Raw genomic sequence first — 14094 nt, forward strand, 5'->3', positions numbered from 1 at the left:
GTGTGGCAGGAGAGGGGGGAGTGGAGGGCAGCGCACAGCCCCGGCTCCAGCTGCTCACAGTTTAAGCCACAGAAGTCACGGAGGTTGAGTGAATTCACGGAATCCTTGACTTCCCTGACCTCCATGACTAAATTGTATCCTTAATGATAAAGAATGATCATAAATAAAATTAAAATACAATTTTTAACATACTTGAACAAAGTTAATTTCTAATGCATTATTTTTGTTTTATTCACTTTGTTTGCAGACGTCTCTGAGTCAATAGGGTGAATTCATGAGGTTTTACGTTTGTTAATTTCTGATTCCTTTGCTCTGACAAACGTTCTGGAAACAGAGTGACAAAGTCCTAACAGAATGATGATCTTTACAACTAATTGGCTTATATATGTAATAACAGTCCATTATTTAAACTAAAAGGGACAAATACAGCCTCCCCATGCCCACTATTTAATCTGTAGTAGCTATGTCAAGATAGGTCAAACTACTGCACATGAATTGAACCCAGCCTGTGGCCTTGAGAATTGTGGCTTTCTAGATGTTCACATTTAAAGGAAACGAGACTTTTCTGATGTTTGATCCACCTAAGAAGAGGAGAATCCAAACTTCCTGGAAACAAGGACAAGGAAAAAAATGGCTAAAGTACAGGAACTGAACAGGCTACATGGTATAGGCAGTTCCTATCTGGCCTGTGCTGGGTAGTGTAATAGGGTCAGGATTTGGTCCAATAACAGTAAAACAAAATAAAACAAAAAATAAAAATGAAATAAAACAATAAAATAAAACAAAATTCTAGCTTGTTAAACAGTTTAAAAATGAACATTTTAATTTAATTCTCTTCATATTTTGAATGATGTATTTATATACATCTGTGTCCACATTTCATCAAGTTACTCTTTATAATGTTAATACAATATTTTCTAAGTACTGGACTTGATCAAATGTCTATGTAGCTGAAATGTTCTACTATTGTAATCATTTGTGCAGCTCTCTGTGGTTCTTAAGTTTGTCTTCTGTTCACTTATTTTTTAGGCAAGAATTATTAAAGAGGGTACAAGAATGCATTTATCTCAATGAACAATATCAAACATATTTTCAGAGAGTAAGGGAGAAGCTAAAGGAAAATCCAAGTGATCGGCAGTTTGATTTCAGGTAAATCATTCATTCTGTCCTTGAATCAAATCTTGTCCATTTATATAATTTATAACTGCACAACCAACATATGTTCAGATGAACTGGAGAGTTTAACATTCAGTGAAAATATAAACTGTAGCATGTTCCAGACCTGATCCTGCAGATTTTACTCAGAAATTTTTTTTCAGTGACAAGTTTTGCCAGTTTGTCACAGATTTTTTACCCATATAGGCCCAAAGGGATTTCAGTTGAACTAATGCATGTATTTAGAGTTAAGCATGTTCATAAGTGGGCTTTTGGATCAGGTCTTTAATCATATTGCCAATGAGAGTTTTTCCTGAATCAGCACTGTAGAACAAGGCCTTCAGCCTACATCTTAGCATTACAAGGCCAAATTGTAATATTCTGAAAACTGTGACATAAGTGGAGATACTTTTATATAAAACAATCACAATTAGGACCAAAATTGGCACATGTAAGAATTAAGCATTAAGTACTTCATACTCATCGTAAAAGTGTTTTACTTGATTCTGCACTAATAAGAGTACATTTTAGAAAAAGCGAAACATTGTGCAAGTACAGGAAGAATATATCTGAGTCTTAGAAATTCTTGCAGTATGTTTTATTCTATATGTTTATGATAGTCCCTCTTTTGCCTTTTTTATCATCAGTGAAAACTATATATTTGGAAAATTTGATGCATTCTGTAAGCGCTTGGAAAAGATTTCAGATATAAGCAATATCATGGAAGGCCTTTTAGAGCTACAGAATATAAAAATAGAAGGTATTGAAAAGATCAATGCTCGTTACCAGATGATTGCTACAAACACCAAATCAAAAACCTATGATGTTCTGGATCACAGGAAACAAGAGGTACATATTTCAGAAATAATAATCAGAAATGTTAAACACTTGTGAAAATCTAAATCAGTCACTTTAAACTATGCATTTCCTTGAAAATATGATGGATTTTAAAACAATATACAAAAGAACCATTGTGAAGTTTATAACAATATATGCATTAATTTGTTTATAATTCTAACATGTTCCTATCTTATTAAGAGAATTTTAAGTTGTTAGGTTTCAGAGTAGCAACCGTGTTAGTCTGTATCTGCAAAAAGAACAGGAGTACTTGTGGCACCTTAGAGACTAACAAATTTATTTCAGCATAAGCTTTCGTGGGCTACAGCTCACTTCTTCTTCTTAAGTTGTTAGACATTCACCACTGGTAGTTGTACACAGATAAGTGAACTAGTTGTGAATGTGACAGCTTAATGGCCCAGTGGTGCAAATACTTTTTCTTGAATCTTGAGCATATTTTATGCTAATTAGAAAACAAAACTTTTTTTTGAGATCCATGAACCTTGAATCCCATCTGGAAAACCCTAACTCATGCATGCAGTGATGCTGAAGTCAGTGGGACTACTTGCATCAGTAAGGATTAATTAGAGGAGGAAGAATTGAAGAATCAGGGTCCAGAGTTCAAACTGGATTGTTTTAATAGCAGTTCTTAGACTCTGTTCCATCAAAGCAGTTATGCCTGTGCTCCAAGAACATGAGTAGTCCGATGGAAGCTAGTGTGACTACTCCCATATTTAAGGCCCCAGTTTCTTGAATCAGGGCCCATGTGCTTTGCTAGATCCGGACTATAATTACAACACGTGAAAAATATTTTGACTTATTGTACTACTGTTCTTCCTAACTCATGAAATTCTGAAAATTACTCTTTGTTTCAGGCCTGGAGCACTTCTGGACTGTGCTCTGATGTCTGTAATATTTGCTGTGTGGTTGTCCATTGAAAATCATATTTGGATGCCTGCTGGGGTTTTGGGCTGTTTCAAGATCTCTAACTTCTATTATGGTTTTTTTTGGGCATATCTACATATGAAATGATTGGGTGAGAGTATAGTATGGACTGCCCCTGTAGGGTGGTGAGTGCCTCTTGTGAGATGATGAAGGCACTCAGAATCTCACAGGATTCTTCACACTGGACTTTCAATATAAATCATGGAAACTAGTCCTGCTGACTGTTTCGTGTTTGTCTAATCTAGCATGTAAACTCCTGGGGCTTACGAGCTCTGTCACTGGACTGTTCTGTACAGTGCTGAATACACTTAATGGGCAGAATATGCAAATACTGTATTGACTCCAAGAGGGTGGCTTTACATGAAAATTAATGGCATCATATAACCCATTTTTTGGTTTTTGTTTTGTTATCCTCTCCCCCTTTTCAGTTTGAGGAAGATTACCTTGAATTTAAGAATCAAATTGAAGGTCTGCACCAGTCAATGCAAGAATTAGTGGATTCTTGGTTTGAGAAATCTTTAACTGTGAGTAATTCTGCAAGTAAAAAACCTGACCTTCAGAAGTGCTGGGCACCCACAAATCCTACTGAAATCTCTGCATGCTGCAGGTGTTCAGCATCTTTGGAAATCAGGCCACAATGCTTGTTCGGTGTGAGATAATATCAGAGGATTTGAGCAGTATTGGCAAACTCTTCAAGCTCAAGTGTACTCAGTCAGAAATGTTGGAAATTTAAATACTGATAATTGTCAAGTGCCAATTTCCTATTCTGTCTTCCTCACATCTTTTGTCCCTCTCATCTTCCCCATTTTGTTTCGTCTTACTTGTTTCTGCTCCTGGCTCTTACTTCTTCCCTACTGATGCAACAAAATAGTAAATTGCTTCTCTTGGAGCATCTGTCGTTAGCTCTCCAATTTACCTCACAGGCCCTGGTTCCTCTCTGCACCTCCAGACCTATCTGCAGTTTTGCTTTTCTTCTATTGCTTTCTTTCAGTGCTTTCTTTCCTTCTGCTCTCTACTCCAGCCTACAGTTTGTCATTGGTACATTGGGGTGGAGTGGGGACAGGGCCCGTGGTGTAGCAGGGGTTCGAGCATCCCTGGGGAACTAAGAAAGATGGCGCCTATGCACCTCTTTATGCCTCAGAGCAAAGCGGTTGGTTGTTCCTTTTACACTGGCAAGGGAGACAGTTATATAAACACCTAAATTGACAGACAAATGTTGTTAAGATGACTATTTCCCCCGTTTAAAAAATGTGTTACAGATTGGCCCCCTATTGCTTCCAAAATGTTGGCTGACTTTTTTTTTTCATTCCTAATTGTGCTTACATTACAAGAATTATTAGGGGGAAAATGGGGAGTGGAAATTTAAAAGAATTAGAATCAAGTTTAAACTATTCCAAGTGTTGCCCCTTTTTGCCCCTAGTTGCTAGTCAAAGTTCAGAGCCCTTTGGATAGTTCAGGTTGGGATAGTAATTGATGAAGGATCTGGTATTTTCCTTAATGTAAGCTTGTTTCTTGATATTCTCCAAATATAGGAGGAACCATAAACAGAAGAATAGTTTATTAGCTTGTGTCCCCAAGCCTCTTTAGCCAACACCAGAGCAAAAAGTTCTTTCTCTAGCTTTTTCCAAGGTCATACACTGTGCTCACAGGCTCCTGCTTGGCTTGCTTTTTCCTGGTTGGTTTTTGGCCTTTCAACCTGTCTCTGTTCTGTCAGACTGTTTGTCTGTCTATCTCTCACTCACACACACAGTCACAATCCTCAGTGGAACTCTCCACCCACATGGTGGTAGTTGCTGAGCAGGCTCTGTTTTGCCATGTTTCGATATGGCCTCTTAAGTCTTTCTTAGAACTATCTAAAGTGAAGAGTGCATTCACATATCAGTTTTAACTCAACCCATAATAAGGGTTCATCCAGTACTTAACACAAGACAGAACAGAGCTGTACTCGGTTAAAAAAATATATTGCCCAGCAGCTCATTCAAAATATTTTCTCAGTTGCATTTCTTATGCTCCTCCTTCCAGATTGAAATAAACAAAGAAATCAACATCGTGAGCTATGTCTTTAAAATCAGGACTGATTTTAGATTTGGGCCCCAATTTTGAAAAAAAACTGTGTGAGCAGACCTCAGTGCCTGCAGAGAGCCCCACTGATGTCAGGAATCTGCCCATGTGGTGCTGTTTGCAGAATCAAAGTCTTGATGAAGGTGGAAGTACTACTCTACTTTCTCCTGAGGAAATTCGGCACCAAAAAAATAAAAATTCTGCGCACAATATTTTAAAATTCTGCAAAATTCTGCCATTTTATTTGTCAATAAATAAATGTGGAGGCTCCAGCATGGCAGTGGGGAGCACAGACCACTGGCTGCACGGAGGTGGGAGATCACCCTGCAGGTCCCCCCCTCTCCCAGGTCACAGACTGGGAGGTGAGGCTGCACCCAACCCTGACACAGTGCAAGGACCGGGCTCACCCCAGAAACACCCTGGGGCCCTGCCCCTCTACACCAGTCACACAAATATAGCAAGTGAGAGGGACAGAATCTTGCACACACACCCAGCCTTAGCCCCTGATCCATGTGTGTGGCAAACAGGGCTGGTTGGGGAGTTCTGGGTGCAGGGGGAATGGGACTCTGCAGGGGGGTCCAGGTGAAAGTGGTTGGGGCTTGGGGGGGTGTCTGTGTGTGAGAGGCTCAACGGAGGGGTCCGAGAACTGGGTGAGTGGGGTTTGGTGGGGTGCGGATCTAGGTACAGCTGATCGGAGCTCAGTGGGGTGGGGGTCCGGAGATGGGGGTCAGTAGGGCTCGGCAGGGGTTCCAGGTGCAGGGGGCTCTGGGTGCCCGGGGGCTCTGGTTCAGGGGGTGAGGCTCGGCGGAGGGGGAAGTCTGGGTAAGGGGGGTATGGATGCAAGGGGGTTGGACATACAGAAGAGCAGCTCTCTCTACAGTGCCCCACCCCCACGCTGAGGAGTGATGGGGGCAGGATACGGAGAGGGGGTGCGGAGTTTTCTGCAGCCGGGGGAGATTTCTGGGGGTGGGGTCTGACCTGGTCCTGGCCCCAGCCACTCCTTGCATGGGAAGAGGAACTCCTTTCGTTGCCCAGCCAGGACCAGCAACTGAGCCTGGCACAGGGTCGGAGCCACCAGTTGGGGTGTCCTCAGCCCTGCCACCTGCGGTAGTGATTTATCCCTTCGCCAGCTGCTCCGGGCACCTGAAACGACACCCCTGCGCTGCTGGGGAGCGGTGCGTCACTGATCTTGCGGCTTCCCTTTGCTTCCCCGTCATTTTCTGTGAAGAAGCAAAGAAATCTGTGGGGGGTCATGAATTCTTCCCACACGTAGTGGCACAGAATTCCAGGAGTACTCTACACCAGATTTGTGTGTGGCTAAATGACACTGATCATTTGGAGAAGAGTCAGAAAGAAATTAAATATTGCCCCGTTATTCTATGTAGGTAGCTTTTTGACAAATCAGACTATTTAAAACATGATATTAGAGCTAAGTGAGAATTTAATAAATTAACCTATTAGATATGATTGTTCTGTGTTCACAATAAAATAACTTAACCAGTTATAAACATACAATGACAACTTATTAAGCTATTCCCATCTTGATGGAGCATTTACTGCAAATCTCCAATCTCTCTTTTTAGACTGAACAGATGTTGGAACTTCTGATGAAGTTTGAACACATTGGTAAAGACCATATTGATCTTACTGAAAAATATATAATCGTCCTTCAGCGATACAGCCGAGAATTAGATCTGGTTCGAAAACTCTACCAGAAGCAAAAAGAAAATCCGCCTATGCCTCGTAATGTACCTCCTGTAAGGATGAAACTAAGGCGAGAGAAAAAGATCTTTACTCTTTGTCTGTTTTATGTTAATGAAAACATAAACTTAAATCTTGCTCCATTGCAGGTAACTGGGAAGATTATGTGGGCTCGGCAGTTGTTCAGAAAAATAGACCATCCAATGAAATTTTTTAAAAAGAAGACTGCACTTTTGAAGGTTGGAAATTAGTGGGGGGAATGCTAAATTTGAAAAAAAAAAAAAAAAGGACATGCCAATAACATAGCTTACTTTTATTTCCTTTATATCCATTCCTCTGCATCTTTAAAGGCTTGGCCCTCAGATCCTAGAGAAGCTCCTGCCATACTTGACCACTAGCTTCTAACCTCTGGTGGCAATGCCAGTTCCCTCTGTGGCTCATCACAGCTGCTTCCCAATCACCTTCTGCTGCTTGGTCCTAGTAGGTAACTCAGGTCACTCCTTTTGTCCTCACCTGGGCCTGCCTCTGCCCCACATTGCCCTGCACTGTAGACCATTGTTTCAACAAATGATTGAAAGAAACAAATCTCTGTGAAATTGCACATGCCACGTCTCATATTACAGTGTAGAATTTTTGTAGGTAAGGTTGATAAAAATGAGAAGGTGTTTTAAAAGTTTCCTCATTGAATTTTAAAATATCTTTCTAAGTTGTTTGGCACATCTGATCTCCAAAATGGCTTGCCCTACAAACTCCACACCTGTTTGGTTCCATTGACCATCGTGAGGAAAGGCCTGGTAGGCACAATCTAATCCATTATATGAGCACAACATTATAAAAACAAATTTCTTGTGATTTGTAGACTCCGGAAATGAAGAAGGTAATTTGGAGCTACAACAAAATGGCTGCTGTTCTTTTAGAATTCGAACTTCTTTATCACAGAGCCTGGTGCAGGTTTGCTGAGCAAGCTAAGAATGGACTGCGTGCTTCATTGCTTGTCAGACATCCAGAAACCAAGGTAAAGAAGTTAAAAGTTAAAAATAAAAGGATAGTGAAGGATGAAATTTATTGCTTTAATCACACACACAAAACTATGTTTATAAAATGCCATTAAGCTTGCAAAATAAAGCACTCTAAGGTTACTCTGTGTGACCTTAATTCTGCCCCCTTATGTGTATATATTACAATATAGACTTTAATTGTTTGATCGCATGCTAGTTTTTTCCACAGCATGCCTATCTCATTTCGTTCTTATGTTAGTGCACATAACGGACAATACTCAGAGAATGATATAGCTAGTTGATTTTTTTATCTTAAGCTTTCCATGTTTTATTTATTATACATTGTCCAAAACCTGCAGCAAATATGTAATTATTAACTGCCTCATGGTCTTTTCTATGTTCATTAACACTATACTGAGTACCTCACAAATATCAATGAATTTGAGGTCGCAACTACTTGGTGAGATAGGAAAGTATTATTATCCTTACTTTATAGATCGGGATTACAGCACAGAGAGATTAAGTTCAAAATATGCAATTTTTAATGCTTCAGTGGTTGGAAAGCCCCCACTTTAGATACCTAGAACCTGACTTTTTAGAGCACTTAGCATTTTTATAGCACTTTACATGTTAAAAGCACTGTACAGACATTAATCCTTGCAACATCATTCCTCTGAAGTAGGTATTATCCCCAGATGGGGAAATGGAGATGTGATATTAGAGTGATTTACCTAAAGCCAGAGTGACTCAGTGACAGATTCAGAATTAGAACTCAAGTTGTCCTGATTCCCATCCCTATGCACATTCCTCCAGACCACACTGCCTCATGTGCCAAGTAGCTCTTACTGACTTCATTTGCATTTGTGAGTCATTAGCTCTTTTGCATATTAGACCTTCTTTGACTCAGGTTGGGCAGTGAAGTTGTCCCTCACTCTGAGTGGGGAGGGAGGCAACTCCGCCTCACAGCATCAGGCAACAGTAATTGGGCTCGGGCCCCTCTGGCTGGGGTCAAACAACAAGCAGTCTATAGCTCGCAGCCTTCTGGCTGGGGTAAACAACCGTCAACAGTCTGGAGCACTGGCCCCCGGGGCAGGGCAGAGGAACATGCAGTCTTTATCCTAGAGCCTCCTGGCTAAGGTATACAGCAAACAACAATCTAGAGCCCACAGCCTCCTGGCTGGGGCAACCAACAATCAAGGCACAGGCCTTCCGTCCTAGCATGAGTGTGCTGCCAATCCCCAGATGTGGGGTAGTGGCAAAGGGGATAGGGGGACCTGGGCCCACCTTACTCCACTGGATCCCAGCCAATGGCCCTATTAGTGGCAGGTGGTTCTGCCACTGGGTTGGCGGGGAAACCGAAATATGGTGCCTCACTTCCTGGCAGCACTACCGGATCAAAGTCTGGTTTCCCTGGGCTACTTCCTACCCCACTTAGTCAGCATTGCTCTATTAAGCTGGAGCTCTGTCTGGCTGCCTCGCAATCGGGCGGTGGCCACTTCAGCCATTCCTTGGGGTCCTCGCTCGCTTCAGTCTGTAGGGCGCTGATCTGCTGGGCTGCTGGTCCAGGGTCCCAAAGAAGGCTCGGCTCCCTAGCAGAGACGTCTGCCTTCTTCCCTGGTACAGCCGCAACTGAACTTCAGGGCCCTCCCTTTATACTTCGTGCCCTGCCCGGTACTTCTGATAAGCTGGGCAGGGTGGGTTTGGTTCTGCTCACCACGGGCAGGGTAGTGGTCTTTCATTCTCAAGTCTGGTAAGGATGGTATGTCATTCGCCCTCCTGTCCCTGGACCAGGAGAAGACGTTGGACAGGATAGACCACGGGTACCTTCTGGGCACTCTGTGGGTGTTCGGCTTCAGGCCCCAGTTTGTGGGCTTCCTCCAGGTGCTGTACGCCTCCGCGGAATGTTTGGTCAGGCTCAACTGGACCCTGACCGAGCTGGTCAGCTTCGGGCGGGGGGTACGTCAGGGATGCCCGCTGTCAGGCCAGCTGTACACTCTGGTGATCAAGACCTTCCTCTGTGTCCTCCGACGGAGGTTGACGGGTTGGTGCTTTGGAAGCCGGAGCTGCAGCTGGTCTTGTCAGCGTATGCCGATGACGTGCTGCTCGTGGTTCAGGACCTGGGTGACCTGGTGCGGGTGGAGGCCTGCCAGGCAATCTACTCGGCGGCCTCCTCCGCCCAGGTTAACTGGGTCAAGAGCTCTGGCCTGATGGTCGGGGATGGGTGGCAGACAAGCTCCCTCCCACCCACGCTTCAAGCCATCCAGTGGATTGTAGGTCCTCTGCTCTATCTTGGTGTTTACCTTTCCGCCACAAATCCTTCTCTGCCAGAGAACTGGCAGGATTTGGAGGCCAGGGTGGGTGAGTGGCTGCAGAGATGGACGGGACTCCTCAGGTGCCTCTCCCTGCGGGGGAGGGTGCTGGTGTTGAACCAACTAGTCCTGTCCAGGCTCTGGCACTGGCTCAGCACCCTGAGCCTGGCCCCGGGGATCCTGGCCCGGCTCCACAGTGTAGCTCTGGAGTTCTTCTGGCCAGGACTGCACTGGGTCTCTGCAGGGGTTCTGAGTCTTCCCCTGGAGGAGGGAGGACAGGGTCCGGTCTGCCCCAACAGCCACCTCCATGTCTTCCACCTCCAGGCCCTGCAGAGACTCCTTTATGGCACAGGTAGTCTGGCGTGGAGCACGCTGGCGCATGCCTTCCTCCGCTGCCTTCGAGGGCTCCGATACGACCAGCAGCTTTTTTTTCTCCACCCGAGGGTCTTCCGCGAGACCTCTCTGAGCTTCCAGTCTTCTATCAGGACCTCCTCCAGACCTGGAAGCTATTCTCGGCCACCAGGTCCATTGTGGCCGCTGATGGGGTGGACCTGCTTGCGGAGCCCCTGCTCCACAACCCCTACCTTCGTGTGCAGGTGGCCGAGTTCCCCTCGGTGCACCGGAGGCTGGTCATGGCAGAAACCACCAGACTCCAAGACCTCCTGGACTATGACGGGGGGACTGGGTGGATCCCAGAGTGCTCGGTCGGCACATGGGGCTCTCCACCCTCCTGACCCCACTGCGCGTTCTCCAGGAGGTTGGGGCAGCCTTGTCGCCCACCTCTTGGGTTTTCCTTGAGCGGGTACTGCGAGAGGTGCTCCCCGCCCACCCCTCACCCCACGCCCTCCGGACCTTTTCATTGGGCCCCTGTTCCGCGAGCTCTCCCAGCCCCCTCCCTTCCCACAATCCGAACTGGCTGCGTGCCCCACAGCCAGTTCACTTCCGAACCGCGCCAAGGAAACAATTCTACACGCTCATGCTCCACACGTTTCACTTCCTTACCCTCGTGTCCCGCCCTGATACCAGATGGTGGGACTATCTACAATCTGTGGAGGGTGAGGAACCACAGAGGGCCAGCCTCTATTCCACTCTGGTCCCACGGCCCGCTGGGGATATTGGTTGGCAGCTCCTTCATGGAGCCGTGAGTACGGGCATGTACCTGGCGCGGTTCACCCCCATCCCCGATGCCTGCCCCTTTTGCGGCGTGAGGGAGAACCTGGCGCACACTTATCTTGAATGCACCAGATTACAGCCCCTATTCTGGCTCCTCCAGAACCTTCTGGCTGCACTGAGGTTCTGGCTGCACTTTTCCCCACACCTGTTTATATGCTCACACCCTGTCCGTGGCCCCACAAAGTCGCAAGACCTCCTTGTCAGCCTCCTCCTGGCCCTGGCCAAAGTGGCCATCTTCAACACCAAGCGGAAGATGCTAGATGAGGGGGTGCTCTGTGACTGTGGGGCCTATTTCCACTCCTCCCTGGTCTCACGCATCCGGGCAGAGTTCCTTTGGGCAGCATCCGCTGGCTCCCTAGACAGCTTTGAGGAGCAGTGGGCGCTGTCCGGTGTTCTCTGCTCGTTGTCCCCCTCTGGATCCCTAGTTTTGAACCTGTGACAGTCACTCCTGACCCTGTTATTCATTAGTTGTCCCCCGCATTCCGTTGGTTCCCGGGTCCAGCGGTCCCTCCCGCAAGGCTGGGGGAGGGGCCTTTAGACGTGGGCAGTCTTGTGCCCGCCTACCTCCCAGATTCCCAATAAGGCCTCTCTACAGGCACCCAGAGATGAACACACAATTAATGGCCACTGGCCAAAATTTAATTTAAGAGACTTGCCCACATCACGTAGGAATTCTGTGGCAGAGGAGGAGAGAGAATGGGCAACATTAATTGTAACTTGAGTGCCTGATTTTCCAACCTTAATAACATTTTGTTAATGTCATTTTAAAAATGTAATATCCTAGTTTTTAAGAAAAGAAAAAAAAGGTAAAACCACATCCAAATTTTATTATGCCCAAATGTAACAACACCCTCCTCCCCTCCATGTGGAAGATCAGGCCTTTATTGTGGTTATTCTTGAGTTATTGACATAAAAATTAATTATTTTGAGTTTTTTGTGCCCCGATAGCTGAAAGGCTGCTTTGTTGCTAAAATATAACTTCTTTTAAGAACATAAGAATGGCCATACTGGGTCAGATCAACTGTCCATCCAGCCCAGTATCCTGTCTGCTGACAGTGGCCAATGCCAGGTGCCCCAGAGGGAGTGAACCTAACAGGTAATGATCAAGTGATCTCTCTCCTGCAATCCATCTCCACCCTCTGACAGAGGCTAGGGACACCATTCCTTACTCATTCTGGCTAATAGCTATTAATGGACTTAACCTCCATGAATTTATCTAGTTCTCTTTTAAACCCTGTTATAGTCCTGGCCTTCACAACCTCCTCAGGCAAGGAGTTCCACAGGTTGACTGTATACTGTGTGAAGAAGAACTTCCTTTTATTTGTTTTAAACCTGCTGCCCATTAATTTAATTTGGTGGCCCCTAGTTCTTATATTATAGGAACAAGTAAATAACTTTTCCTTATTCACTTTCTCCACACCACTCATGATTTTATATTCCTCTATCATATCCCCACTTAGTCTCCTCTTTTCCAAGCTGAAAAGTCCTAGCCTTTTTAATCTCTGCCCATATGGGACCCGTTCCAAACCCCTAATCATTTTAGTTGCCTTTCTCTGAAGCTTTTCTAATGCCAGTATATCTTTTTTGAGATGAAGAGACCACATCTGTACGCAGTATTCAAGATGTGGGCGTACCATGGATTTATATAAGGGCAATAAGATATTCTCCGTCTTATTCTCTATCCCCTTTTTAATGATTCCTAACATCCTGTTTGCTTTTTTGACTGCCCCCCCTTTTTTTTTTTTTGCTTTTTTGCTAGTTTCTGATGATAAGCAATTGTTCTTGTGTAGTTAGAAAACTACTGACCATGTAAATTTTTATTTTCATATTGGCAGGAATAATTTTCTAGCTTAGCAAGTTTTGGGTTTTCTAACCACAGTGTATGGAGAAAGAAGACTGTTCTAGCCAATATTTTTATTCAAATGATAAGGATACAGTGAAAGATTCACAGCATAATGACGTCAGTGGGAGTTGCTGGTTGCTCAGCACTTGGAAAATCCAGTTATGTATAGAGGTGCCTGAGTATGGGTTCAGGAGTCTAAATGTAGGCACCCATTTTCAAAATCTTGGTTAGTCATCTGTACTACACTTTATACATATTTTAGAAAAATCACACTGCCTATGTGACCACCAAACTGCCACTTTATGTTCACTGTTGTTTTTTCTCCTCCTCCTGTTCTGGTGTGTGAAGGAATTATTTGTGAATTTGGATCCCATGGTCCTCGAAGTACTGTGTGAAACAAAATACCTGAAAAAAATGAATTTTGAAGTTCCAGATGTTGCCCTTGGCATGTGTGCAGAAGAAGAACAGATTAAAAAACAGCAAATGAAGTTAGTGAACACTTAACTTGATTTCATCTTTATCTGGAAATTTTCTTTTGGGTCTCATTTCTACCTGCTTTTTTGGTTATTATAATAACTTTTCCTTGTGACAGATGTTAGTAGAGTCCAATGGAATCTAAGTACATTTGCCCACCCTTCTTTAATAATATTGTCCACAATGTAGTGGTCCCATGGTTTCCATCTCCGTAAATACCTGATCATTAGAAATCATCAATACTCTTTTCTTATGCCTTTTCCTTAAAGTCCCTTTGAACTCTTGCAATCATTCCAAAGACAAAGACATTCACTCATATGCAAATCTCCATGTCTTGTGTGGCACATTAGGCCAAAACTATGCTGCATTGATGCTAGAATTATGGAGCACTGCACTCCAATTCCTCTCCTTACTAATTGTCCCTGCTACAATCCAGGTGCAGTACAAAGTACTGTCAATATACTATTCCTTGTGTTACTTATTTCTTTATTTTGGTGAAAAATCAATTTATTTTATGCTGTCCCCAGATTTTCAGCTATTAATGTGTAGAAGATTTTCCTGTTGACAATGGATAACTGCCCTATAGAAGTTGTCGGGG

At 44.3% G+C, this 14094-nt stretch overlaps 1 protein-coding gene across 1 annotated transcript in view; it reads left to right on the forward strand.

Annotated features, from left to right (window-relative positions):
• LOC112107756 (dynein heavy chain 5, axonemal-like) overlaps positions 1 to 14094 on the forward strand; it is a 273895-nt gene that overhangs the window by 33516 nt on the left and 226285 nt on the right. The window contains exons 13-19 of the mRNA XM_026659242.1: positions 1030 to 1149; positions 1803 to 2004; positions 3366 to 3461; positions 6582 to 6755; positions 6849 to 6938; positions 7559 to 7714; positions 13371 to 13510. Coding sequence (XP_026515027.1) covers positions 1030 to 1149; positions 1803 to 2004; positions 3366 to 3461; positions 6582 to 6755; positions 6849 to 6938; positions 7559 to 7714; positions 13371 to 13510 — 978 coding nt within the window. The remainder of the gene's footprint in view (positions 1 to 1029; positions 1150 to 1802; positions 2005 to 3365; positions 3462 to 6581; positions 6756 to 6848; positions 6939 to 7558; positions 7715 to 13370; positions 13511 to 14094) is intronic.

This window comes from Terrapene carolina, unplaced genomic scaffold, assembly GCF_002925995.2.
Source record: "Terrapene carolina triunguis isolate 2854851 unplaced genomic scaffold, T_m_triunguis-2.0 Scaffold613, whole genome shotgun sequence".
NCBI lineage: Eukaryota > Metazoa > Chordata > Testudines > Emydidae > Terrapene > Terrapene triunguis.